General features: G+C 41.4%; 3 protein-coding genes across 7 annotated transcripts; 1 reads left to right on the top strand and 2 right to left on the bottom strand.

Moving 5' to 3' along the window:
* Positions 1-263: 263 nt before the first annotated feature.
* On the bottom strand, positions 264-3,870 carry NDUFB9 (NADH:ubiquinone oxidoreductase subunit B9). The gene is made up of 4 exons (XM_062491683.1): positions 3,755-3,870; positions 3,428-3,587; positions 1,386-1,499; positions 264-508 (listed from the first exon to the last, which is right to left on the bottom strand). Exons 1-4 carry the CDS (start codon positions 3,838-3,840, stop codon positions 377-379), a joined length of 492 nt encoding a protein of 163 aa, XP_062347667.1. The 5' UTR covers positions 3,841-3,870; the 3' UTR covers positions 264-376.
* On the top strand, positions 3,815-22,921 carry TATDN1 (TatD DNase domain containing 1). 5 transcript variants are annotated; one of them, XM_062491639.1, is made up of 12 exons: positions 3,821-3,951; positions 5,140-5,205; positions 5,784-5,833; positions 8,137-8,200; positions 9,404-9,547; positions 9,647-9,689; positions 13,427-13,512; positions 13,618-13,658; positions 15,025-15,101; positions 15,790-15,860; positions 16,713-16,839; positions 22,534-22,921. In XM_062491639.1, exons 1-12 carry the CDS (start codon positions 3,882-3,884, stop codon positions 22,568-22,570), a joined length of 876 nt encoding a protein of 291 aa, XP_062347623.1. In that variant the 5' UTR covers positions 3,821-3,881; the 3' UTR covers positions 22,571-22,921. The 5 variants fall into 5 exon arrangements, with proteins under 5 accessions (XP_062347643.1, XP_062347653.1, XP_062347623.1 ...); XM_062491629.1 differs by lacking the exon at positions 22,534-22,921 and adding an exon at positions 19,559-19,815; XM_062491651.1 differs by lacking the exons at positions 3,821-3,951; positions 22,534-22,921 and adding exons at positions 3,986-4,366; positions 19,559-19,815.
* On the bottom strand, positions 20,328-27,650 carry RNF139 (ring finger protein 139). The gene is made up of 2 exons (XM_062491616.1): positions 27,336-27,650; positions 20,328-22,382 (listed from the first exon to the last, which is right to left on the bottom strand). The coding sequence occupies exons 1-2, from the start codon at positions 27,514-27,516 to the stop codon at positions 20,572-20,574; spliced, it is 1,992 nt and encodes a 663-aa protein (XP_062347600.1). The 5' UTR covers positions 27,517-27,650; the 3' UTR covers positions 20,328-20,571.
* Positions 27,651-27,969: the final 319 nt, after the last annotated feature.

Raw genomic sequence — 27,969 nt, 5'->3', positions numbered from 1 at the left:
GAGACTTGATATGAAAGTGAAAACTGCAGCAGAGAGCCTAATGAGGAGGGAAGGGAGGGAAAAATGTCTTTATCCTGCAGCAGGGTCAGAAGGACCCTCAATACAAGAGCACCCAAAGCCCATGTCTGTTGCTGTCTGCATCTTTAACTCCAGCTTTAACACCTTGCCTGTATTTAGTACCACATTCCAAGTTATGGGGCTTATACAAACTGCCTGCACAAACTGGCAGTGAAGTGTCAGAGAAGAGCAGTGTGCCAGAAAAACACCTTTTCTGTTACTTTATTTGACTTTGTTCTATATTACTTTGAGGTGCAAGTGGTCACTGAGGTGGCACCTGCCTGCAGCACAGACTTCTGCCATTCACACCACGGTGCTCTCACATGGGCTGTTCACGAGGTCGAGTGACGTGATGCCACCACAGGGGGGGCAGATGCCCTTCCTTGCGAGCTGGAGGCAAAGCTTCAGTTCTTGGACCATCAGCTGGAGTTTCTTCTTTTAACTGCTTAATCTAGAAGACACAGAACTGCTTTAGCACATTAACACACATTCCCATTTTCAGTCCCCAGGCAATGAGCAGAACAAGCCCCTATTTCCACAGAAAAGAACCAGTAGTAACACCTTTGGCTGACAGGTTTTCATGTTTCCCAATATTAACTTCCACTCAGTAATCACTGTAGGCTCAGAGTACCTAACTAAAGGAATTTCTAGGAGCAAGAAGTGATTTACAAGAGAAATTGCACTTAAAATGTCATTAATTCCATGTGATTGACATCTACCATTACTCTACCAAACAGGCTGAATTGTGCTTCTTTGGAAGCTGACAGATAATTCTAAGTCCAGACCAAATTTCCCTGCAGTCAGTAGGAGACTTTGTCACCAACAGTCCCTCGGGTCAGAGTGCTACATTCCATACAATCCAACTGAATCAAAGAACTGTTCTAAGAACACCAACTTCTTCCAACCAACTCTCAGGTTAGGATGGCCAGAAATTAGTCTCAATGCCCAATGGATGACCACTGCAAATCACTTGCAAAGGTCTAACCAGAAAGTGTCAGAGCTCCACAGCAGCAGAAGAGGAATTCCCTCTTGTTGTTAAGTCTCCTTTCATCCCACTTTGGATTTTTTTTTCACAAAACTGCCGTAACAGCTTTCACTAACTGACACAAGGCTGCAGGTTCAGCTTTAACTTCAAATTCCCCTCACAACCCTTCAGAAGCTTTAACAAATGTGTAGGCATTTTAGGTTGCTTCACAGTGACAAGGGCTCCAGCACTGGAGTCTAACTGAGACTGCAGTAGACATTCAGTAATTTTTCCAAGAACACATTTGTGTCATACAGAACACCTGTGTGCTAAAGAGACTCCTTTGCATAGAGCAAGCACTGACCTCTTTTTCCCAGCTTTCCCTCTGCAGCTTCTTCCACTGCTCTCGTTTGGCAAAGTAATCAGGATACATTGCCTTCTCAGAAGGGTGCCAGAAATCCAAGCACCATTCAGGAATCTGTTGAAGAAAAATATGATTTAAAATACTATTTTTACATATGAAATCACATCTGTACACACACGCAGAAGAATGAAACACAAAAGGCTGAAGCCAGTCTTACTCTCTAGGTTTTATTTTCCATTTTGAATTACTACATAAAAACACCATTTAAGAGCTGCCTATCTCAAGGCACATGGAAGAGATCAGAACTTTTCACACATTATCCTGACCCACAGGAAGACATCACAGTGACTCACTTAAATCACAGCATTCCAAAACAAGTCCTGGGTAATCTCAGTTTACTCTAAACTTCTCCAAATAATTCCATCTGGTAGAAAAAAAAATATTTGATTTCTTCCTTTCCTTCTCTCAAAGGCAGCATGTTAGAGGAATCCTTCTCTCCACCTACTGATTTGTTTTACTTGCTAGAGACAGAACACCACAGCTCATTTCTGCTTATCTACAACTACTAAGAAGTGAGCAGTTTCTTAGGCCTTTGAGATCTTGAGAATGGTTCGACCTCTAAGACCTTCTGACAAGGGAAGAAACCAAAATTAAAAATTTTGCAGTGATTTAAAAAATACTAATTGTCTACATTTTAAAGAGAGGAACACCAGTTAAAAAACAAAATCCCACCAAAACTCCCAATTAGGAGAGGAAAAAAAAAAGAAAAAAGAAGAAAAAAAAATGTTCCTCCAGTACCATCATATATTCAGTGATATTCACACTTTTTATTTCCTGATGTGATTCTCATCACAGAACAAACCTTTGACTGAATGAAAATAGCACAGCTGCTGAAGTAAATATCCACACAGAGCAAACTCCAAATAAAACCACCAATTGGTCTGAGTTCTAAAAATTACATTTTGGAGCAGCATCCACAATAGACAATCACTGATACACAAGCCAGCCAAAGCCTTGTGACAGCCATTTTGTTAAGACAGTTTTAGCCCATCAAACTGGGGAAAGAGAGCATAACCCAGTTTGTGTTTCTGTATGAAGACTAACATTGAACATTTATTGCTCAGCTGCCCTTTCTTCCGTCCACATTCTCTGTTACTATTATCTCTACTACTGCTCAGGCCACTGACCTTGGCACAAACTTAAGTAAGTCTTTCTCTTTTCACTCATCTGTTCTTTATTCTGCCCTTGATAAATCTATGTCAGATTTTCCTTTTTCTGTGGCTTAATATGCAAAAAGATCAGATCAGATCCAGTCTTGTGCCAATTTTCTCAAATTCATGAGGGAATGGGTGCATAAAGTCTCTAGGCCAGCATAAACTTCTAATACATAAAAAAGATTATGCCAATAAAGCAAAGCCTCTGTGTTTTTCTATGGAACTTTTACTCCTACATAAAACAATCTAGATGGTCAATGCCGGTAGAAGTGCCTTAAAGAGTCTAAAAATAACACTTCTATTTCCAGGCAGTGCTCCTCCCACAGTAGCACACAAACTGCACCATCTGGCACCGCAGCGTATGAATACAAATGTTACCTTGTACCATTACTCAAAACGCTGAAAGAACCACAGGACTGAGCGAAGGGAAGACCCTGGGAGCCAAGGTGACACCGGAGCACGCTGGAGGAAGCGAAGCTGTGCTCGGGAGGCAGCAGAGCTCCCTGGGCGCTGTGCTCCCTCCCACGGCCCAGCTCCAGCCCTTTCCTGCGCCAGCCTAACCCGCCATAGGGCCGACTGCGCTAGGAAAAAGAGCAGATGATTATCCCCAGGGAAAAAAAAAAAAACCAAAACAACAAGTAACTGTGCTCAAAATTATCAAGAAACTTCATTCTCAGGGACCGGAGCAGCTCCTCCCACACAAGCAATAAGGTGTTCAGCGAGCAATGAAGCGACACTGCCGAGGCAAGCTGCGGTCCTGTCCCCGTGCAGTCGTATCAAACAAGCGCAAAGCAGGCACAGCGGTGCACAGCATTACCGACACCTCACCTTGTACAATTCGTATCTCTCGTAGGCAACGCCCCCGGGGGAGTCGGCGAAGACGTAGGGCTGCGGGTGCTGGCTGGCCCAGAACTCCTCCTCGCCGGCCCTTAGCAGCTCCGTGGCTTTTATCATGTCCTTCACATCCTTGTTCTTATCGAACCGGTCCCTCAGGAGGCAGGCGAAGTAGCGGTACTTGTCTCTGCGGACAGAGGTCATGCACAGTCAGGAGGAAAACAACCGCCCCTCTCACGCCGGGCCCTACCAAGCGCGGGGCTGAGTGCCCCGATGTGAGGGTGGCCAGCGCTCCCCACCCCCAGCTACCGTCGCCCTCACCGGTGGATGCACCAGGACTCGAGGTGCCGCAGGGATTTCTTGTACAGCCGCAGCACCTTCTGCTGGTGCGTCAAGTACGCGGCCATGGCGCCAGCCGCCCCACCGCCCCTTCCCCTCCGCGCGGGGGATGCCGGGAAGGCGGCGCGGCCCCGCCCGCGCTGCCGCAGGAGCCGCCATGAGCCGCGCCAAGTTCATCGGTGAGGGGGCGGCGGGTCGGGCGGGGGGTTTGTCTCTGTGTCTTCGACCCAGGCTCCCCGCTCCTCGCCCGGTGCAGGTCCGAGGCGGCGGCCACTGTCCCACTCCGTGAGGGGCATCATTCAGTACTTGTCACTTCCTGCTCCAGCCCTTTTTCCAGGGTTTGTCCCAGCCCCTCTGCTGCAGTCTCTCAGGCAGGGCTCGTCGCTGCCCGCGGTTTCTCTCGGTGTCCAAAGGCTCGGCGGCCTAGGAGCCCCCAGGAAGCGTTTGGGAATGGTTGTGCTGTCTGGGCTCTGGGGCTGCTGCTCCTCGGTTACCCCTCAGTTCTGGGGGTTCGGCGGCCTTTCCTTCCCTGTCCCGCATTGGCACATCAGTCGTGGCTGTTTCTGATTGTATGGAACCGGCTTGGGTGAAAATGTTAGTATTTTTAGGAAATTCGACGGAAAGCGTGTAAATAACTTAAAAAGATCGGTTCATGTGGAAGTCCTACGTGTTGCGGAGCAGTTTAATATTTCCTTGGAAAATTTCCCTTCCCGCTAAGATCCTCGCTGGCGCTGGCAGCTGCCGAGGTGGCTGCTGTGGAGCCGGTGCTTCAGGCCTTGGCTGCGGGGCTGCAGCGTGGGGAAAGCCGAGAGATGGGCTGGGCTGGGCCGGGCCGGGCTGTGCTGGGCCGAGCTCAACTGAACTGAGCTGAGCTCGGCAGCGCAGCTCCCCCGGTACCTGCAGTGCAGCTGTCCCGTCAGCGCTGCCGGGCAGCTGGAACGGCACTAGGAGGGAGAGCAGGCAGCTCTTAGGAGGCTTTCTGCTGCTCCCATCCGTGGAAGGCTGTATGGAAGATGCTGCATTTTCTCTTCGTTTATGCTCTCTTGCATAAATTTGTGTTTTTGTGTGAGAAGCAGATTTGTTTGCAATAAAAAGCCTATGTGTATTCGCTTTGGTGAGGGTGTGCATAATACACTCACAGAAAGTCTGAAGTTACACAGAGGCAAAAGTTTAATTTTTCTGTCACTTAGAGTAAGGAGAAAGTTTTCAAGTTATGTAAGTAAGCTTATACTTAAGCATTTTATGACTTACCAATGTGCTGGTCCAGGGTTTAGATAGGGTTTCTGTTGGCTTCCCTAGCTGATTAATGCTCATAGTAAAATGTAGAACAAGTATAATTTCTGATTTCTATCTTTGGTTTTTCATAGATATTGGTATTAACATGACAGATCCTATGTTCAGAGGAATCTACAGGGGAACACAGAAACATCAAGGTAAGTGTTTCTTTGTATCTTCTAGAAGACAGGATTCCTTTTGCTAAATTAGAAACTTCTTGCATGTCAGAATGTGATGTTAGGGTTTCTTTCTTCTCCTTATGTCCTTGGGCTTAAAAAAGAAAACCTGACTAAGTAAATTGGATACCCTAACCAAAATGCATTGTTTTAATTGCTGTTTACATGCAGCTCTGCTTCTGGAGCAAAATGGACAATAGCTAATCCATTTAGGATTGCATTGAAAAACTGATAGGAGAGTTACAAACAGTGGTCTGTTAAGGTGTTGCATTACTGAATCACAATTGCTAATTATAATGTGGGGCTTTTTGATCTTGAGGCCTTTAGATACAGATGTAAAAGTGGAGAGCCTTCTAAAGTATATGGAAAAACTTCCACTGACATCTTGGATTTAAATTGGATCTCCAGTTATTGCACTTTGTTATTGTCTTATAAAGATTAATTAAGTATGGTTTAAAGATTTAATGGTAAGAATTTTGACTGCATGAAAACTGAAAAGTAGTCAAATTATACTGTAATACCTCAAGTTCAGTTTATGACATTTCTATGAACTTTTGCAGATGACTTTCTGGATGTAATAGAGAGAGCGGTCAAAGTTGGCATTAAAAAGGTAATTTCTTAAAATGAAGTGGCTTTAAAATTTTTAGTTGCTTTCTAATATTTGTTTTTTTTAGTGCTCTCTCACTAAAACAATGTTTCTGAGACTCAAATGGAAAAAGCAGTAACTTTCTTCAATAGCACAAAACAAAAGTGTTATGTGCAGAGCATTGTCTTTCCGTTTGCACAGATCATTACTGAAGTTGATTATTGAAGTTAGTGATATTGTAGGGGATGTGGATGTAGAAGTTATTTTGTATTGTTTTAACAGAAAGACATTCTCCTCTGACCTGCTGCAATTAAGTGTAACATGATTTTCCATGTTGTGTTATAGGCAACCATTTATTTTTTTCTTGTATTCTGTGTGGCTGAGAGTAAATCCTATGAGTAGCAGCTGTGGGAGCTGGGAGTTGTTAAACCTGGAGAAAAGGAGGCTTAGAGGCGACCTTATCACTTACAACTCCTGAAAGGAGAGTGTAGCCAGGTGGGGGTCAGGTCTTTTTCCCAGGCAAGAAGTGACAGGATAAGAGGAAATGACTTCAGGCTCTGCCAGGGCAGATTCAGGTTGGACATCAAGGAAGAATTTCTTTATGGAAAGAGAGGTCAGGCACTGGAACAAGCTGCTCAGGAAAGTGGTGGTCATTGTCCCATGGAAGTGTCCAAGAAATGACTGGATGTGGCACTCAGTGCTATGGTTTAGTTGACAAGGTGGTGGTGATCAGTCAGAGGTGGAACTCAGTCATCTTGGAGTTCTTTTCCAGCCTTAATGATTCTGTGATTCTTAATCAACAATTACTGCTGAAAATCAAACTTTTCTGATTGAGGTTTTGAGATACTTCTATATGTAACAGTAATTGGTAACTGCAGAAGAGCTGGGAGTGCCCACAAATTCTTACAGTTCTGAAACTCTGAACTTGAAATTGGTGTTTTCAGCAGTGTACTACATTCCATAGTTAAATCTGCCTCTGTCTCTCTAAACTGAATAAATTTTTGATAAAAATATGAATTACCATAGAACACAATGCATACTGTCACAAACTGTTCTACTGCACCAATAAGGCTATCAGATTAGAAATAAAGAAGTAAACACTCCTCTAGCAGAGGAACAGGCATCTTGGAAGTTCGTTAAAAAACTCTCATCTGAAAAGAATGGGAAATGCACTGGGAGACAAAAAAGGAAAACTAGTGATGGAGAAGTTGTCTTATTGCAGCAAATACAGGAGTGAAGTCACATTTATATGTGCTGTGTAAGTGATATTTAATTTTTATACCACCCTCTGAAAATATATGGTTTTTTTAAAAATTTTATCATCATAAATAGATTAGCTGTATAACTTTTTCAAGATGCACAGTGGATTGAGAAATGTTATTCAGGGGTTCCTTCCCTTAGCTGTTCTCAGTCTTGCTACTGGCCTGTACAGTGTCAGAAGCCTATTCTATCACAGACTGTTCCTGCTTGCCTAGAACCTTAATCTTCTTATTAGAAAATACTTTTATTTTTATGTATAGCTGCTGCTTTATGGTAATTTTTTGTGAGGTTTTGCTCTTTGTCGTGTATGCACTGAGCCATTTTTAGCTCAGCACTTCTCAGTGATGTCATTGGGATGTGTCCCTGTGTCATGAGCACACTGCAGGAGTGTCTGGGCTGGTGCTGACAAAGCCTGCTGGATAGCGCATGCAGGGAGAAGAGTTGTCCAAAAGCACTGTAGACATGGTTGTTATAACCTAGGGTGAAGTATTCTGCAAGTGGTGGTTTAAAAAGTACCCTGTAGGCAACAGTTCTCATGTGATAACTTTAAGGTAAAAATAAAATATCAGAGATGGAATTAAATTTAAATTTAATTAATTAGAAATTTAAATTTATAATCCCAACTCTGATACAAACTCATTTTTTCGATTTAACTACTTACTCATGTCTTGTTTTGGGTTCCTGAGAGTCTATATTTCCCCAGCTGCAAGATAGGCAAAGTATTTCTAAGTGTCATTTCTTGAGTGAAAATACAGTCCTCAGTCATTGTGTAAGGAAGCTAATATTGCTGCAAATTGAACTATTTTATTCCTTTAGTGATTTAAATGCTTAGCATACAACATGCCTGATGAAGGGAAAAAAATAATATTTTGCTTCCTACTTTTTTTTACTAGCTCCTGAGGACCATTGAGGTTTACTGCTGATTAATGAAATCTAGTTGTATAGTTATTAGCAATTGTACTCTGATGTTTTCTATCGAGATCCTTCCTTGTATCTGAGTGTTTTCTTAAACATTCTGTTTGATGTTCAGAGAACATCCACACTGACAGTACTTTTCTTGTTTCAAGTTTTTGATTACAGGTGGGAGTCTAGAAGATAGTAAAGATGCATTGCAGCTGGCACAGACAAATGGTATTTTCACTTTAAATTTACATTGTCAGTCAAAAATATAACCTTCACTGCTCTCAGAATTTAGTTCAGAAGGACCTGCCCCAAAGGTGTTTACAGAATCTCAAATTAAAATGAGAAATTAAATTTCAGAGTGCGAGGAATGCTTTGTGTATGAGTTTGTGTTTTGCTCTTTAGATCCCTGATGTTGGAATTACTCTTTCCCTGCATGTTACATTTCTAAATAAAAATAGAAATTACAGGAAAATTTTGGAATAAAAATATTGATACAAGTTTCTGTTGTAGAAAAAAGGTAAAATGCTTACATGTTGTGAAATAGATGGGGTTTATTGGCTTTTTGTTTGTTTTTTACTCACCAATGTGTTATGACTAGCTTGATTGAGAGTCATCTTTCTTTTAATTGTTCCCCTGGCTTTTCCTTTCTTTCTGTGAAAGGAAAATGGCTCTTCTTTTTCCTTTGGGCAGATTCCATTTTACTGATTAATTAAATATGTATTTGAACTAAAACACATGATAAAGTACTGTTTACTAACAGAAACATAAGCTAATTTTTGTTTGATTGAACTCGAGTGTACATCGAGATAATTTGGTCCAACCCAGTCCACCTCCCCACTTCCAATCAGGAAGGCAGGACTGGCTTGAATATCAGGGCAAGTTGCTCAGGGCCTTATCTGTTTTTTCTCTTCCCCAGTGCTTTCATACTTACAAGAAATGTTAGTTTTGGCAAGGCAGTCTAGATCAGATACTTGGGTAAATCAGGCAGGTGTGAATTTCTCTAACAGCTTATGCAGGGGCACGTGAGGGAAATGCTTTCTGCAGTTCTTAGAGCTGGGATAACCTGATGCACTTTGAACAAGATGTATTTCTAAGTGATCTCAAGAGGTTTCATCTAGTCTCAACAATTGTATGATTTATTGAGGGCTGCTCCCAACGCAGAACAGTTCAGCTCTAAGCTGCAGCTTTGGAATACACCAAATAATATGTACTAAAAAAAGACACGTGCACACGCCCTCACTGGAGATACTGTCTCGCATTTCATTAGACAGACATTTTTCTGCCTTAAAAATTGTCAAGAACATAATATGGTCAAAGGGAGTTTTCTTTTAAAATTGTGACCAATAAAAGAACCCCTCCAGAGGCAGTTGTTGTCTATACCTTAAGTATTTTTTTTTTTCCTTAAAACTTCCTAATACTCTCTTGCTTTAGACATGTTTTTCAGTACTGTTGGCTGTCATCCTACCCGCTGTGGAGAATTTGAGCAGAGTAGCCCTGAACAGTATTTATCTGAATTAAAAAATCTGATTGAAAAAAATAGGACAAAGGTAATAGCAGTTGGAGAATGTGGCTTAGGTAAGTGTTCTCTTACTGCTTCAATATTTATTTTTTTCTAGACATATACTAAAAAAGTCCTAACATACTAAATGGATTTTTTGTTCTTTCTGTTTATAGATTTCGATAGATTAGAATTTTGCCCAAAGGACATCCAACTCAAGTAAGAAACATTTGATGACTGTGAATTGGCTTGTAGCAATTTATAGGAGGATTTTCTATCTCCTGTTCTGCCATGTAACATATTGGCACGCCTAGCCCTAAAATTTGCAAGGTTAGGCCCAGAGTTTCTTTGGCAGAAATGGGAATTTAAAGAAATGTGTGTACATTCAGGTTGTGCGATGTGCAAAGTTTTGCTACCTGCCTGGTGTTGACTTGTGTCAACATGTCTTCCCTCAGCATGTCTTTTTCTATAAAACTCATCAGAAATAGTGGATTTCTGGGTATAACAGATGTTCATTCTTGCTAATAGTTGCAAGCTCTAAAAGACTCATGGGAAAAATAACATACATGTGGTGTGTGAAAGAATTGGGTTGCTGAGTGAAAGCATGAGGAAGGGAACAGAACTATCAAAAGCGTAAGTAAACAGTGGGGAGAAAAAAGAGCTTTTAGTAAGGAAGCTGTTAGCTGGGAGCAGATAATGGAGAGCCAGTGGTAATCTCAGGAGGTCGAGAAGTAACACATGCAGCACAGATGCTGAGTGGAAAAAAAAACCTACCGCAGCCCCTAAAATCAGACTGCATTCTTGTACTGAGAACTTTGCTCTGCAGGGGCAACTGGTTGGAAGATACAGGTGATCAATTCAGATAAAATAAGTAATTAATGAATTACATTTGCATGTTACTGTTTTGAGTAAGTAAGTCACTGGGGGGCAGTGTTTGGTTGTGGTTTTTCTAATTGCTGCATGTTTGCAGTAGGAGGAGTAATTTCTTCATAATGCTACTGTAGGTTTTCACCTACTGTGAAATACTCAGCAAAGGGGACAGGACTTTTTTTTTCTGGTATAATTCAGTGTACAAGTTGAGCAAAACACACCTGAGAGCATAACCTGTTTCTTTTCTGTGGCACACTGAAATACTGGTGGAGTATCAGATTTTAAGATCCTTAAGTGCCTTGATATTACAGAGAGAAAAAATACATATTTCATTTCCTTGTCCAGTGGACTGCAGCTGAAGAGCTGTAGTGAGTTCTGATTGGGTCCACTGAAATTGAGTTGTAAGGAAAGAGATGACAGGCCTGATCAGTGAACTAAACAGAGGAAGGCAGAGTGTGAAATACATGGAGACAGTTCACTGGTTTTCAGCTCTCCAGAGTTCAGGTTGCAGCAGTCACAGGGAGGGCTGGGGCTGGCATGCAGCTGCACAGTTCCCTCCCCCACCCCCGAGAAGAGCAGTATGTGTGTTTGCCAGGAAGTATCAGAACACGACCTCTCTCTCATTTAGTACTTAATCCACATCTTTCTGGTTAGTTATGCTGTGTTTTCTTTTGGATAATTTTTACCTGTAAAAATGAACATTTTTGATCCCCTTTTTTCAGTTTAAAAATTAATAAAAATAAGAATCTAATAAAGATGAAATTTCTTTGTTGTAGTGTTCCTAAGAACTTTTTATTTCAAAAATCTTCCCCGTTCTCAGAACTTTTTTCCAGCAGAAAGCAGTGATTTGAGTGGTAGTAGGATGAAGGTACTGCTTTCATATTATGGTGAAAGTCATATTATAAATGGACTGGTAAGCATATAAAAGTTTCACATCTGCAGTACTACTGGGAGGGGTCTGTGGGTGTAGCAACACAAAGCCAGGAGTTTTCCCAAATAAACTGGGGGAAGTGAACAATATCACATGCACCATTACTCTAATTCAGAAGTGTTTGTCTGGAGATCAGCCTCCACAAGGCTAGTTTGCTTTAGCTCCTCCTTGATCCTGAAGCATTTGAATGTGATGGTCAAAACTAAGCTTGCTCAAAGGAACAGGTTGTTCCTTAAGCACTGGAACTCATCAGGGTTGGTTTCCTACTGAGTTATTTTGTTATCATTCCAGTCACTGTATGTCTGGTTTCTTCATGCTTTTCCAGGGTTTGGGGTTTTTTAAATTGTTTAAAAATTATTTTTGCCTCTATAATAACTTCCCCATGCACCTTCCCTTTCTCTTCCACAGGCAACAAACAACATGTGTTGTTTGATAGGAATGAAAGAAGCTTGAGTTACATTTTCATTTGTAGCGGCCCTAAACTTTGTACTTTCAAGGGCTCTACCCTTCTCAAAATTAGATTGAAATTTGAGGTTACTTAGGGAGCTTATTTGCAGTTCTGTCTCTAAAACATCTTTCCTGTTCAAAAGAAGTATTCTATTAAAAGAAAACCCACACTAAAAACAGAACAATTGTAGCTATTTAACCACAAGAGCAGTCATGAGTTAGAGTTAATTTATATTTAGTCAAACAAGCTAAACTAAGCATGATATATAGACAAAGAAGATTCAAAGTAGGTGTAATGCATTCTTATGAATTTTCATGTCAGTTTTCAGGGTTACAGCTGATTTGTTTAATCTGTTTTATATCAAAAATTTACAGTGATTAACAGGGAAGGTAACTTTGAGAAATATCAACTTGTAATATACAGAAAATAGTGAAAATTACATTAATTAAATGATCAGTTCCATATTTTTTAGGGTAGTTTGTTTGGTTATTTAGGAAAATGTAAATCAAACTAATGGTTTGCTGCCTCTTTCCTTTGATTGATAAGTGACTCATGGACAGCAGTGTGTGATCACTGGAGTTTCCCTTTGAAATGGGTATGATAACTGATGGTGGGAATTTCCCGGTGCCCTGGAATGTGTTTTAACAGCAACACCTCAAGAAATCCAGTATATGCAAAGAGCCCCAGCCTGCTGGGATGGGCAGTGTTATTCTCCTGCTTCGCCCAGATAACGTCATCTTTCAAATGGTGTGTGGAAGCTGAGTCACCCATGCACTGCTGGCCTTCTGCCATGCCCGAGTTCCTCTGCCGTGTTCTCTGAGCATGGGTGATTTCCCTGCCTGGGTGGAGCTGGGCAGCAGAGATGTGGAATGGTAATTGCAGAGCTCACTGCTAATGACGAGCACAGGTTAGCTCAGTGCTAAGTAGTTTCCTTTGGCAATTGCATTGGGAAACTTGGCTACCTCCTTACCTTCCTTCTGCCCACATTCCAGTGTCTCTTCACAGGGTGGGGCCTCGCTGTTACTGCCCCATCAATGGCAACTCGAGGAGTGCAAAGTTGGAGAGGGATAAAAAGGAGTGAAAAGGAAAGGATACCGGAACACAGAGGAGGGGAGGGAAAATAGGTAAAGAAAATAGGCAGAATGGAGCAGAAGTATGATGTCTAATCTGATATTTGTGGCACCCCAAGAGAGGAAAGTCTCACCTCCATGGATTGTTACTCACTGGTCAGCAGCTCTGATGCAGTTTGGCCACTGGAGGCTGTAGAAGCCTGCATAGTGCTTTCCTGCTCACTCTCATTGTGTTTATGACTGCTTCTTGAAATAGTGGCCCCTGTCATCCACACTCTCCTATTCCTGACATTTCAGAACTTTGTGGAAATAACAGTCAGTTCTCCTTCCATTAAAAATAATAAATAAAAAATAACTGCAGCACCCACAAGAGACAATATTATGTGCTCAGCATATACACATAAACATTCAGCAGTACTGAGGCTCTTGGCCACTTACCTGTCAAGCATAGATCACAGCTGTGGCAATACACATGGTTAAGAGGTTCTTTTAAATCCTTGCACAGATAAGAATGTTTGCATGGCAAATCTGTTAATTCTGTCTTTAGCTCTGGAAGACAGAAGCTTGGGAAAAAATGTTTTACTATCTTTATTTGTTCTTACAGAGTTTCTCTTTAAAAGTGAATTTTATTTTACAGGTATTTTGAAAAACAATTTGATTTGTCAGAGCAGATGCAGCTGCCCATGTTTCTGCACTGTAGAAACTCACATGCTGAATTTTTAGGTGGGTTTTGTTTAAGAATTTCATCTTCAGAGTAACTTTTGAATATGAAAACCTTCTATATTCATCTGTTATAAAGCTGTCTTACATTTTTATTTAATTTCCTAGACATAATGAGAAGAAACCGCGATAGAGTTGTAGGAGGGGTGGTAAGTATGGACTTCAGTGTAGCATTCATTTTTCAATGCATGTGTGTGAATATTGTTGCTTAATATGCAATCTCTTCTTTGTCATGGAATCTGGGTAGGCTTCCTGTTACATGATTTAAGCTGTTATTAATTAGTAAGTTTTCTAGTCCCTTTTACTATTTTTATTTTCATTGCTTATTCAACAGGATTTTTGCAAGGTAAGAGGATAGGCTGAGAAAAAGCTTTGCAGCTGATGTGAACAGTTTTTCTTGGCCTGCCAGAAGGACAGTTTAAGCACCTCATAATTGACATTGGCCTTTTCCCAATTCCTCAGTGTCTCTAACTGCAATGCATTCAGACCACAGATAATTTAGATGCATGTTCCCAGTGGAAGCCATAACCTCAGACATTTGCTTCTGATGTTAAGACATCATTTTCAAATTAGATACACATGGAACTTTTGATTACTTTATGTCTTTAGATATTCAGATCACGTTTTTTAATTCAAAAGTCTGACAGGAAAAGCTTTGGGTGAAATGGTCAGGGAAATCCAGCAATGCTTTTTCAGATTTCCATTATGACTGGATTTTTCAAAAGTAATAAATGTGCATGAGACCACACTGCCTACAAGAATACCACAGTCCCCAGGTTTGTCCTTGTTACTGTAAAACCCTTCCCCGTGCTCAGTGCTTTGCATGTTCTGCATTTATGTAATGCTGTGAAGGCTCTCCTCCTTTCCTCCGTTGCTTTTTTCCTGGACAGCTGGGAAAGAGGGGAGAAACAAGCAGGCATCTTCTGCAACTGCCTGTCCCTGGTCACAGCACGGGGAAGCAGAGCAGACAGTCTCTTTACTCCACTCAGGCTGAGAAGATGGCAGTTCCCAGCATTACACTGTGTAACTTGGACCCTCCACTTTCCTCTCTGGAATGACCAAGCAGACTGTCTTGCTAGTTCCAGTGGACTAACACCTGTGGAGAACAGAATGCTGCTCTTATGGTGGCCCTGACAATGACCTGAAGGGAATACTAAGGAAAGAATCTAAAAATTCAGCATGCACAGGATTACTCCCAGAGTATGATCTCCCACTTAATCAGTTACAGGGGGCTCCAGGGCCAAAAGAGTCACTGGATAGGCCTTTTCTACATATATCTGTCATTGTCAAAGTATGGTAACCACTTCTAATGCAGCATTCAGGTGACTTCAGCCTGAACTTTGCTCAAATTCAAAATCAACTGAGCCATGTTCCATCTTGATGTTTGTAATGATGTGTAATGCATACTGTTGAAGGTATTTGATGCTAATAAAAGGTAATACATACTTTTGAGTGAATGGCATTTTAACAAAAGTACATTGTATTTTTATATGTCTGTGTATTTATGTGTTCTAGGTACATTCTTTTGATGGCACGAAAGAACAAGCAGCAGCTCTAATAGATTTGGATCTCTATATTGGAATAAATGGCTGGTAAGTTCTTTACAAGAAATATAACTGCTTTTAAACGGCAGCTGTAGTGAACTCATTGCTTTCTTTTAAACAATGAGGTCAAGTTTTCAAAGCTCACTAGATCCTTAATCATGTGCCAGATTTAGAATTGCTCTCATCAGTCTGTTAGCCATCAAAGCTCTTGCTGTGCAGCTCAGTGAGCTAATCCACGTCCACTCTACTACCCTCAGGACAATCCTTGTTTGTAATTAAATAAGGTTGTTGAGCATGGAAAGATTCCTTCTGAGGAGCATTTAAAAAACAGCCTGACTTTAAGCTGCCTGTCAGATGCTGGGGTAATGCAAATGTAACCTGAGTGCTTCATCTCCTGGTTATGCAGTTTGGATTCTCAGCAGTCACCTGGCCAAATGCCAGCCAGCACCACTTTGTAAGGCACAGAGGCTGTCACTAGGCAAGCAAGGGCAGCCAGAGGGGTTCTGCAGCTTACTGGGGTGAGATAACTTCTCTCACTAATTCTAAATTTGCTGTTTTCTGCACAATTTTAATTTACAGGCAGTATTGTTAACAAATGAAGCAAATTTTATTAATGAACAAAATTATTTAGGAAGTTGCCTTTGCTACAAAACAATTTAACAGGCACAGTAATTACTTTTATATGCTTTTTATGGTTTTGGGTTTTTTGTTTGTTTTTAACCAAACTATTTTCTAGTTCACTGAAAACAGAAGCCAACTTGGAAACACTGAAATCAATTCCTAGTGAACGATTAATGATAGAGACTGGTAAGATTTTGTATCTTGGTCAGTTTGTGACAATGGGCAATTAGATATACACTGGTGTAGCAATCATAAAGCAGGATCAAGACCCAAAGAATTCACAACAGTGGCTGTTTTCTCTGCTTGAGAAAGCAGTTTACAGAACTACTCATTTCCAGCCTTCTGCTGGAAGGAATAACCTGCTGTGTCAGCTCCTGACATTGCAGGGGAAGATGAAAAGGACAAATTGACAACTCGGATTTTTAAATGTACCAGAATCCTGCTTGAGTATCTTTTAAAATGTAGCTTGCTGGAGATGTGCCAAGCACAGGGCAATGGCTGTGAGTTAGCCACTGGCAGCAGTAATGGCATTTGGAAACAACTGCTCTTTAAATGGAATTGGTGGAAGAATGCTTAAATTCCCCTCTTAGGCCACTGAGAAGTAATTTTAATGGACTGAATAGAGATGTCATGTTTTATTTTTTCATGCTGTTATCAATAACTGAGTTACAAATACAGTATTTCTTTTCATTTCTGACTGAGAAAGGAAAATTGCAAACTGCTAAATCCTTAAATTTATTTACACATGAAGTACATACCTGTTCTGTGGAATGTGTGCAGTGTATCTGGTTGTCTTTATTGTGTCAGAGGAAATTACTGTTATGCATTACTATTGCTGATTTTTTTCAAGTGTAAAATCCTGAAGATAATGGTATAAAAATCCAAAATGTTGCATTGCCCAGATCTCTTAAATTTTGAGTTGGAGGTCACTGCTAGAAAGAGATTGCAGGAACTTTTGTCTGTAGAAGTAGTTGATTAAGCTATCTCATGCTATTCTCAATTGCACTCCTAATTCTTTTCTTATTCAAATTGAACTAGATGCACCTTGGTGTGGAGTGAAAAATACTCATGCTGGATCAAAATACATTAAAACTACATTTCCTACAAAAAAGAAATGGGAAAAAGGGCACTGCTTGAAGGACAGAAATGAACCCTGCCATATAATGTAAGTGTACCACTGTACTCTTCTTTTAAATACTTATACTCTGATGTGGAAAAAGAAAAATCCCAATTCACTAGTAATGTAGAAAATATAAATTAATTCTAAATGTACTGAAACTTGTGCAAGGGTTTGCTTTTATAGGCTGTGGAAAATATTAGAAGTCTTAATTTTCCTACTTCAGCAATTCTGGATGTACAGTGCTCTCTGAAAGTGAAACCAGTACTGTATTTATTTTTTCACTTGATAAATTGTAGAAGAGGTTAAACACTAAAGTGACCTGACTTGAATATTTATTTCACTCACTTGTTGTTCAGTTAATTTTTAAAACTGCTCCAGGCCTGGGGATCAGGGGACAGTCCCACAGTGGGACAGTGCTGAGGCACCAGCAAGTGCCTGTGACATGAGCTGCCACAATGTGCATTTTGTCAGGGATGTTTCTTCCTTCTACTGTTGTGCTTCAAAGAATCTGATCCTGTGAAATTTAGAGATTAATAGTAGCAGCCAAGATACAGAGTAGTGAAAGAAAACTCCAGGGGCTTATGGACAGAATTGTTAAGCACAGACACTGTTTTCTGCCTCCTTTTCATAGTTACTCACAGAAGTGTGAAAAGCACAAAAATGTATAATTGTTTTAGTGAAAATGTTTAGTTATCTGCATTGAATACCATTAATAGATGAAATGCTGAATTTCCAGATTCTGAAATACTGCTCAGAATAGTACTAAAGATCCAGGTATGCCGCAAGGTGTCTAAACAAGAGTTTGCGAAGTGAAGAAAATTCTGCTGCTTTTTGAGACATGAAGGAACTTGGGAAACCACTGATGATATAAAAGCACAGTTTAAGCTTACATGGTGACATCTCCTAGTGTTCAGATATATTTAATGCAATTAGATAAATTGTAATACTCATTGAATTTCTTCTTCTGTTTTTTTTTTGTTTTTTTTTTTTTTTTTACATTACATTAGCACAGAAGGGTTCCTCGAGTATTTTAAGACTTTCTAGGTTTAGTCCATGGTTTTGGAGTGGGGGAAGAGATAAATTGAAAACACTCTTCTGATAACAAGTGAAGGACCTCTAGTGTTACTATTTCAACCAGCCTGTATGTCAACAACACCCCCACATATTTGTCTGCTGCCTTAGTTGTTGCTTACAGAAATGTTTCAGAAACCCCCAAACTTGAAATGAAGTCTGTCCTGCACAGATGCAGAGTGCACAAATGCTCAGGATCATTACACAAATGCTGTGCTTTGGCTTTTGCCTTCATTTATGAAAAAAAACCTTGCTTGGCTCAACCTTATTTTGAAATTATCATCCCGGTAATGTTCATTATAACCAGCTGAATTTCAAGAACCTCGAAAACCTTAAGAAAAATTAAGAATTATGACTGATAATTTATATTTTTATGACTTCTCAAGCAGCAAAATCTGGTGTGAGGGAATGTTACTCAGTCAACAAAATGTTTTTAATATTTAGGATCTATATACTGTTTAATACAGCTCAACTGGCAGGAGGAATTATCCATTTGTCTGGTGTTGGTGGTGTTGGACACCTTTCAGTTTTGATGATCTTTCATATATATATATATAGATAGATAGATAGATAGATAGATTTAGAACTACTCCCCTTGGAAGCTACTTTTTAAAAAATTCAGCCACAAGAGACTTCTTTTCTAGTTCAGCACTTTCACATATACAATGTTACAGTAACATGCAGCCTTCTACTGTATCCAAGTGAGGAGGGATAAGTAAGCCCTAAGTCTTTGTGGGTGAAAATCTTTGGTATTTGTTACTTATTTCTGTGTAGGCCTGATGTCACTCTGTCTCATCTGGAATATCATCTTAAATCAAGAAGCTGGCTAATTATGCATCTAGAAAAAATACTTGCAATAAAGTAATTATTAAGAGCAACTTTTCCTACTCTTTTACAAAAAGTTTAGCTATTGCTTCAGTTTAGAGCAAAATACAAAGCCCTCCAAATGCTACCCACCAAGCTTAAGCTTCTTACTCATCATTGCAAAGTTTTTTGCTGCTAATAGAAAAATAAAAATATAACACATCTCAGGAGGGCTACAGAATATTACTTTTAAAGAATGATACAAAATCAAGAAAGCAATTGCAGAGAGAAGGGTGTGGCTTGGTTTTAATCGTGTCTATCGTATTTGTTTTGCCTCCTCTTCCTGGCTTGTATCAAGGCCCTGGGCCTTTTGAAATTTGCTTATTTAATATTTACTGCAAATACCTGACCACATTTATCGCAATTAAGCTAAAGAACAGGGAAGTGGGAGTGAGTTACTTTGGCAGCACTGTGCTCTGATAAAGCTGTACCGGAATTTAGGCTTTACCATAGATCAGTCTGTTCCTAGTGCAGCTTTAGCCTTGACAGGCTAATGAGTTTTTGTTTGAATAATGAAGATCATTGATAAAGACACCCACAAAATGACACTTCCTTCAAAACAGAAAGCTGTTTAATTACCTCCAAACAAGAGTCAAAAGACCAAAGCTGAATCTGTACCAGTGAGCAAACCAGTGTTCAGTGTAAAAGGACATGGCAGTAACTTAAAAGTAGAAGCTATTTGCATATCTGAGCACCCTGCCCTATTGCTTTTAGTGTAGATTTTTATTCCAGCTTAATCTTAGTGACTTATACATACACATGCAGCAATCTGAAGTATATTCTAAAGTACTGGGTTTCAGTCTTCTAATATAAATCTTTCTTTTTTTAGTCAAATACTCGAAATAATGGCGGCAGTAAGAGAAGATGACCCACTTGAGTTGGCCAATACTCTATATAACAACACCATTAAAGTCTTCTTTCCAAATATGTAAAGTTGTTTTTCTTACATTTGTTCAGCATAACTTCAGTAAATATATTGCAAAAACTTAAAAATCATCATACCTGCAAGTTCTAATCAATGGAAGCCAATGTGTAGTGGGTTTGGGGCTTTTTATGGTACAAGATTAAAGCTGCTTTTGAAAAGGTGATCTGCATTTGTGCAGTTTCTCAGCCCTGTTCCCCTTTCATCAAGATTCAAGGATCAACTTCAAGGCCAGCCCATGCCTATAACTCCAGTTAGCACTGGAGGAGCAGGATGAGCACCAGGCTGCTGCATTCACATGTAAAGCACTTCGAGCTACTGCTGGCAGTTCCACATCCATGGCATGCACTTTGCTGCTTCACCAGAAAGCTGAGCAGTGTTGCCTTTTGTTGCACATATGAAAATGCTGTAGCATTAAGTATACCAACCTAAATTTTTATTTATTTTTTAAAAACAACTCACTAGGTTTTTTTTTGCAATAAAGCTCTGCTAATACTGAATTTGTAAGTAAAGCTGCTTTGGCTCAGGCTTTCATTTCCAAGTTGACTAGCTGCACAGTCTGTTTTCACCAGTATTTTTCATTTGCATCCAGAAAACATTGCTTGGGGATTACTGGTATACAGTCTTTGGCACAGCATTATCACTACATCAATTAAAGAGTGTTTTTCCAACCATCTTAAAAACGTGAAAACATTTTATTCCATGTACAATAATGTACATAATTTTAAGGTGGTCATGAAAGAGACCAGCAAAAATCAGAGGTATATTTACAGCAGCACACACCACAGTAAACAACCACCATTCACAGACTCAACATTGAGATACTGCTGTTGTGCTTAAGTACAATAACTACAAAGTGATACTTTTATTCTGTTGAAGTCAATCTTGAACAAATACCTCACGGCTTAGTAGAGGACATCCTAATCACCAAGAGAGTTAGAGTCAACATTAATAGTCTCATTCAAGTGCTGTGCCACACAGTCGCTGTCTTCCTCATCACTGTCAGAACTGTCATTATCTTCATTTAATTCATCTTCAGCATCAGCAGCTTCTTCTGCAACCCGTACAGGATTTTCATTTGGTGCTACAAACCCGTTGTTGTTAGAGATACTGGCATTTTCTTTGTCCTCAATATAAACTTTCTGATGGCACATTGGGCATGTGTCCTGAATGTACAGCCACTTCCGAAGACAAAGTGCATGAAAATAATGGTTGCACGGAGTAATGCGTGCAGAGGTGGTGAACTCGTGGTAGCAGATTGCACAGACATCATCAATTTCATGTAACCGAGCTCCTTTTACCTCTGGAAGCGAGTTGATTTTCTTCACAGCCGTTCGGCGGTTTATGAAAGTCTTCCAGCCATTCTTGGCTTGCAGGTAGATGTTGAAGTACGCATGCAGACACATCATGCAAGCGCGAATCTTGCTTCCTGATTCAAAAACCATTGTGTAAGCTCCATTTCCAAACATGATTACTCCAAATATAAACTCAATAATATTGCCAGTTGAGCGAACATAATAGACATAATCATCAAGTTTTTCCCATAGCACATTATAGTAGCCATCAATCATAAACAATATATAAACAGTGATAGAAACTATTACTTTTAGGCAAAGCTCTACACAGAATGCTGTGACTGCAAAAAGCCAAGTATTTAGTGCATAGTGGTGCCAGAGGATGTAACTGAGCAGAACTGGAAGAATGAAAAGGCAAGCGGAGACAAACAGTACAGGAAAGTGTCTGCGGAAAGACGACACATGGGAGGCACTGAGAGACATCAGCACGGGGTCTGTCATTCCATGGATAAAATGCAGGACTGCAGTCAACAAAAGGCACATGTTTCGACTCAGGCGAACTAATCGTTCCTCTGGTTTCAGTCCACTTAAACCAGTCTGCAGAGCCAAAATGAAAAATAAGACGGGTGCTACAAACCCAAGCCTTTTGTCATCCTCATCAGTTGATCCAATGAAGGCCAGGATACCAAGTCCCAAATAATGCGCTATTGAGGAAATTACGGCACTCATGCCCAATACAGTTAAAGTAGAGTCACAGCCACTTATGATCAGGCTGCAAATGAGTTCCCAACAGTTTTCCCATGATATTAAGAAGAATTTTTCTTCTGTGTTGTTTTCAGCCATCTTTACAACATATGTTAATACAACAGCTTGTGCTGTAAGTCTTGTTAGCCAAAAAACACGTAGTACAGCTGGAAACCGAATCCTTTTCCATGTATCTTCCATCAATAGCTGTAATCCATAAATACGATACATGTGCCTCACCAGCAGATAAACGTATCGTACCGAATAATAGAACCACTTGATTTTCGTAACTAAAATGGCTGTGGTATTTAGTGTCAACACTAGGCCTGAAATAAAAACAAGTACTTGCCGGACATTTAAAGGTAATTCAACAACCAAGCCAACTACAGGAATCAATATATCCAGGATAATGAGTTGAGAGTATATGGACTGCATGTTTAGCAGCGTAACATATCCAATTCCAAAGGTAAGCTGAAGGATGGAAAGTGCCATCCATAGCGAAGGTCCTTTATGTAGGAAGATCTGAATTCCGAATGCAGGTGTGTAGTAGGCACTGTGGAAGTTTATGTGCAAAGCAGCATAGTAATTCACCAACACTGAAGTTGCAGCCAGCAGAAACGCTGAAGTGATCATGTAGAACTTGAAAAGTGCTCGCTGTTGTAAGACCAGAACAACACTGGATACAAAGACACCTAAAACCAGATTGAAATCCTTTAGTTCTCAAGAGAAGTTCAACAACAGATTTTAACCTATTAGCTTTGGAGCAACATTAATCATTAATTTAATGTATCAATTCCCCATTAGTCACTTGTAACTTTGCATTACCAATTGTGTCCTTTTCAGAGAAGAGGCAAGAGGACCAGTTAATCTCTGCATTTAACATCTGTGCACTACAGCTGTGATGGAAAGCCACTGCAAGCCCTAAATCACAATTACTATGGAGTTCGTTGCAGTTTTAAACTAGAATAGTGACCAAAAAAAATCCAACAGATCACTTTTATAAGCATCATCTTAACATCACCTTTATAAGCAAAGCTAATAAATAATTTAGTAAAATTTACTAAGTCCACTAATTCACTTGAACAAGGTACTCAACTACAGGTATCCAAGCTGGAGTACTAAAGGTAAGTAAACAGAACATTTTAAACTCTTTAATGGGAAAGTAGTGAAAAATTGCTGTAGTTTTGTTGTGGGGAAGGCACTTCTATTTCCCTTCAGTTTGCTTTTATTCCTGGTGACAGTGATAACAAAGGAAGGAAGAAAAAAAAAAAAACACAGGAGGAAGACCTTCCACAGTATAGAGCTTTTGTGCACAGAATCCAAAACTGCACCAACTGCCTCTTTGCCAGTGCAAACTTGTCAGTCTTGTTAGAAGTCAGATTTAGGCCTTGAAATTCCTGTTTGCTAACCTCTCCCTCATACTGACCATGACCACATCTTGACCATGCCTGCAAAGTCTGCACCTTCCTATGAGAAATCCTATCAGAGCAACTGCAGTATTGGGAGTTTGGGATTACACGTCCCTGCAGTAAACTTCTGTAGTGTAATTTATGAATTCCATCACTGTGCATTACATAGGTAAGGGCTCTGCCCTAAGAGGTGCCAAATTAAATAGCACTTAGCACTAAATTCATTTCCTTAAACAGTTTATTTTTCAGGAAACACACTGCCTTTGTTTTGGACTTGTCAATCAGCTTCCACTCTATGGAACTGCTTTCACATCCAAACCAGTTTGGAGAGATTTCATTCTCTACAGCTTATATTTGATTCTAAGTTGCTTTCAATCTCTGTACTAAAACCAATGAAATCACCAGTAATCCTCTTTCTGCTGGAGGACAGGATCGGTCTTTTCTGACAATTGTAGTTTAGGTTGTTCTAAATCGGCCATAAACAAGTGTTTAAGAAATTTAAACCACAGTCTCTTGATCGTGAGAATAAAACACTTGAAATAGCATTTGATTCTACCAATAGGTGACCACTGCTTGTATAAAGAAAAACAACAACAGCAACCGAACACACACAAATATACAAAAACAAAAACCAAACCTCCACTGCCTGGAAGACTGAGAAGAGAGAGGATCAACATGAATCAACTGCAAAAGCAGGCTACAAATAAAGTTACTAATATGCCTGAACAGTATTCCTTGCCAGTAGCACTGGCTAATATAAACACATTTTCCTTAACTAATCATTAACCTGGTAACCTTGTGAAGTGGACTGAGGAAAAGCCTCTATCAGTTTTCAGAAAGCCTCTTACATTGTAGCTCAGTTCTTCCAGGAAAAAACGGAAAGAATATTGGTTACATACAGCACTTTTTACAAAATAAGCTTGGCAGTTGCCTTGTCATTTTAACCACCACAAACATCTTTAAGAAAGCCAATACTGCTGACAAGTTTATAGCCTTTGTCTTTGCTCAGAAGTCACAGAAAAGACTCGCATGCCTGTACAAAGTCATTATTTATGTAATTCTGGTCATTTGAGCCAAAGGAGATGCATTTTGCAGTAAGCAGGCTGCTCTGAAACACGCCTTAACAAAAACTATTTTTATGCCTTGCAGTGGCAGTAACAGGCCTGTATTTAGATACTGCAGGTCATCTTAAAACACTGACGTTTCACATGCAAGACACATCTCTAAAAACAGTACAACAGTGAGTCAATACAGCTTATACTATTGGTTCCTCTGAAGAGGGACTAACAAAAAGTACAGCGTTTCTCTCTTAGCTCTTATGGGGAAAAGTCAAGACTCACAGGAGTCTCAAAAGACCCTAAGAGGTAACAGATCTCAGAAGGGGCAGTGAGCACACCTTTTCCCCATCTCCATTAATGTCAGTTAGTCCATCTCGACATGATAAGTTGCCCTGCCCTGTGCCCACCCCCTTTGCTCTCCAAAACAATAAGTCTTTTTCCATTTTCCCTCTACTAGGAAATGCTGCAGTTCCTCCTTTGATAAGGTTTGTCTCTCTACTCATCTTTACCGTTTCTACCTGTACCACCCCATTGCCAACTGTCCCAATATAGCCTCCAAACACAGCACTGAACCAAACCAAGCTGTACTTACTCTTAAAATAATTTCTTGTGTTACAATGAATTTCTCTTCTCATTTTTTCTCCTTTAAATCCTGACATTTGTCAGTATCTTTATAGCAGCCCACGAAGGATTTGACTTTCAGTCACGTGCAGGAGACAGTCACTTTTACACATCAGCATTTCATTCATGTGGAACTGCCAAACTATTTTTCCCTAGTTCCAATCATTCTGTTTACTTCCACATCTATCTGCAGCCTCAAGTATTTATAGCACCCTTCTCAAAACTCAGTGTCCTCACTGAGGAGGGACTGCTGTCTGAGGTGCCAGTCACACACTCCTGGGGGTGGTGGTTCTGCTGGAATTGAGATACTTAAACCCAGTGCAAAGATACCAAAGGTAAACATTGTGTTGGGGACAAAGCAAGGTTAATCAAAAACATGAAAGAGAAAACTTGCTCCAGCTGTGGAAGTTGGTTCTGTGCCATGTATAACTCTTATTTACTTGCGTAGAAAGTGATGGAAGAATCAGACCAAGGAATCCTGCTGTAAATCTTTGTAACACCCACACAGATCTCTATTAGCATTCCTCAAGAGCTGTACTCCCAGATTATTTCAGAACTGTTTAACATCATGCCCAAAAATCATCAATCTCTTCAGAGCTTTTAATCTTTGTATCTAGTGGACAGGTTGTCTGTTTATCCTGTGCTATTGTGCTACAGGAAAAGTTTGGATCAGTACTTCAAAATCTGCAAATGGTAAATAAAAGGATATTTTACACTGTTTAAATACAGAATGACCCAAAATAACTGTATCACTTTCTTAACAGCAAAAAAAAAAAAACCAACTCTGCAATCCTTAAATTCAGATGAGAAAAAACTGATGTACAAGCACTGTTGTCTGAACCACATGGAAGGTGTTTAGGATCATCTTTAGGTGCCTACATTTTAGTTGTCAGTTTTGGAAAGCCAAGAGTCACACACCCCTTTTCTAAATGTTCAAAGTAAATTTCTTGGCATAAAACATTCCCAAAGTTCTTTGTTTCCCCCCCCCCCCCCCCCAGAAGGCAAAAATGACCCACTTCTTCCCCCAAACCCTTCCAGAAAAGTGTTCATATAAATGCAAACCTCAAAAGTGGTTAATCAAAACCTCAAAATCTGTTAATCCCACTACCACACACTTAAGGGACATCACTGAACAACACATCCACCACTCCCATTTACACAAGTGGAATTCATTTCAATGGCCTTCTTACAGCATCTGGATCACATGATGAAGGACTCATAAAATTAAGTAGGTGAAGCACTACAATCTCATTTTTTTAAAAAGGAATCATCACTCTCAGCAATTCTTAAAGTGTTGAACAAAAGGTCAAGAAAATGGGAAGCAGGGAGGAAGAATCCCTGCTCCCCATCCCAGAGTTGCTGATACCCATGCCACGGCAGGCAAAGGAGGCAACTCAGGGCTTCCTCAGCATCACTTCTCATGTGAGCAGAGACTTCCCCTGGCACCCTTAACCAAAGCAATAATATAATCATAAAAAATATAATAAATGCAAAAACCAAAACACCTGCTGCACTGTTACCACCTCCCTTTGCTCTCCTCTCACCTGCTGTCTTGCTATAGGTTATTTACTTTTTCCCCCCTCTACTCCTTGACTTGTGTGATGCAGTCACACACACTTTTCGCTGTGCAAATTTCCTTTAACCCTCTCTTCTCTGCTTCCTGCCACAAAAGCTGTACCACCTATTTCCTTCCTGTTTCTCTTCTAGTATAAACGTCAAATAAAATCCATCTCTCTCAGGCCTGCAAAAAAAAAAACCCAAATAAAACCCAAACAACAACTTGATTTGTTTTGTGTTCTTCCTGCCTCAGGACAGTCAGCTCCAAAACGTGGTACACAGCACAGTATCGCCTATACAGCAGTTCACTGAACAGGACTCCCACCGAGCCGCGGCTATGTAAGAACCCAAGTTAACGATACTGAAAAAAGCACCACCTAGTTATACCAGTGACTTTCATCCTTCGTGCAGGGGAAGAAAAAAAAAAAAAAGCTAGAAACTAAGCATTGCCAAGTTTCAAGAGGCTTCTCTTTCCTCTGGGAACCAAATTCCCGGCACTTCTGAATGCTGTTGCTAAAATAAGGCGTTAACAGCCTATTTCAGGAAGACATCACGCTATCCAAAGGGTTTTTAAAAATCCACATGAAAACCCTATACTTATTAAGTCACATGTCTCCCGCCTTGGAAGCCCCCAGAGTGGGAGGGGGGGGGGTCACAGCCCCGAGCCCGCGCCGGGTCTTCGCACCGCTACGGGGACAAGAGGAAGGAACCGGGGAGAGATCGGGGGGTGAACCGGGCCCGGAGCGGGGCACGAGGGGGCGAGGCGATGATCCAGCCCGGACGGCCGAGCAGGGGTTCGGGAATGGCAGAGAGGAGCGGAGAGGACGGGAATCAGGGCCGGGGGAAGGGGAGAGACGGGCCGCGACAGCAGCAGCAGCAGCCAGGCGGCGGGTGAGGGGCGGGGAGCGGCGGCGGCCGCGCCGTGCCCGCGGCGGTGAGCGGGGCCGGCGGGGCACGGTGCGTGTCTGCCGGGAGGGGGAGGAAGGGGAAGGTGTCTCACCCAGCAGCCGCAGCAGCGCGCCCAGCAGCGCGGCGCTCATGGAGCCGCCCGGCAGCGGGGCCGAGTTGAAGATGGCGTCGATGAGGAACAGGCTCGGCACCCGCAGCGCGACCTCCAGCCCGGCCCGCAGCCGCGGGCCCAGCCGCAGCTGGGGCAGCCGCGGAGGGCCCGGGGCCGCCATGCCCTGCGTTGGGGGGGCAGGCGGGCCGCCTCTCCCACCGCTGGAGGAGCGGAGGGGGAGGGAGCGAAGGAAGGCCGAAGGGAGGGCGGCCGGGAGCCGCTACCGCCCCGCGCCCGCCGCCCGGCGCGCCCGACTCTCCCGCGCCGCCACCTCCATGTTCCTGCGCGCGCCCGCGGCAGCGCCGCCCGCCGGGCCGGGGGCGGGGCCGCGCCGAGGGGGCGCATGCGCAGCCCCGCCTCGAGGGCTGCCGGGGTCTATTGGGCTGGGGAGGGGGCGGAGCGCCCTCAGAGCTGTGGCGGAGCGCTAATGACCGCGTCCCGGCCTTTCTCCAGCACCGCCGGGGGCCGTGAGCCCCACCGCTGCGCGGGGCAGCCCCTTTCAGCCTCTAATCAGCCTTTCTCTGAAAAACTCCCGATGTCCAACCTAAACTCCCCTGGCACAGCTTAAGGCCTT

The sequence above is a fragment of the Cinclus cinclus genome, chromosome 1 (genome assembly GCF_963662255.1).
Source record: "Cinclus cinclus chromosome 1, bCinCin1.1, whole genome shotgun sequence".
Taxonomy (NCBI): Eukaryota; Metazoa; Chordata; class Aves; order Passeriformes; family Cinclidae; genus Cinclus; species Cinclus cinclus.
The sequence above is the reverse complement of the archived record's forward strand: the minus strand, read 5'-3'. Positions and strand labels throughout refer to the sequence as shown.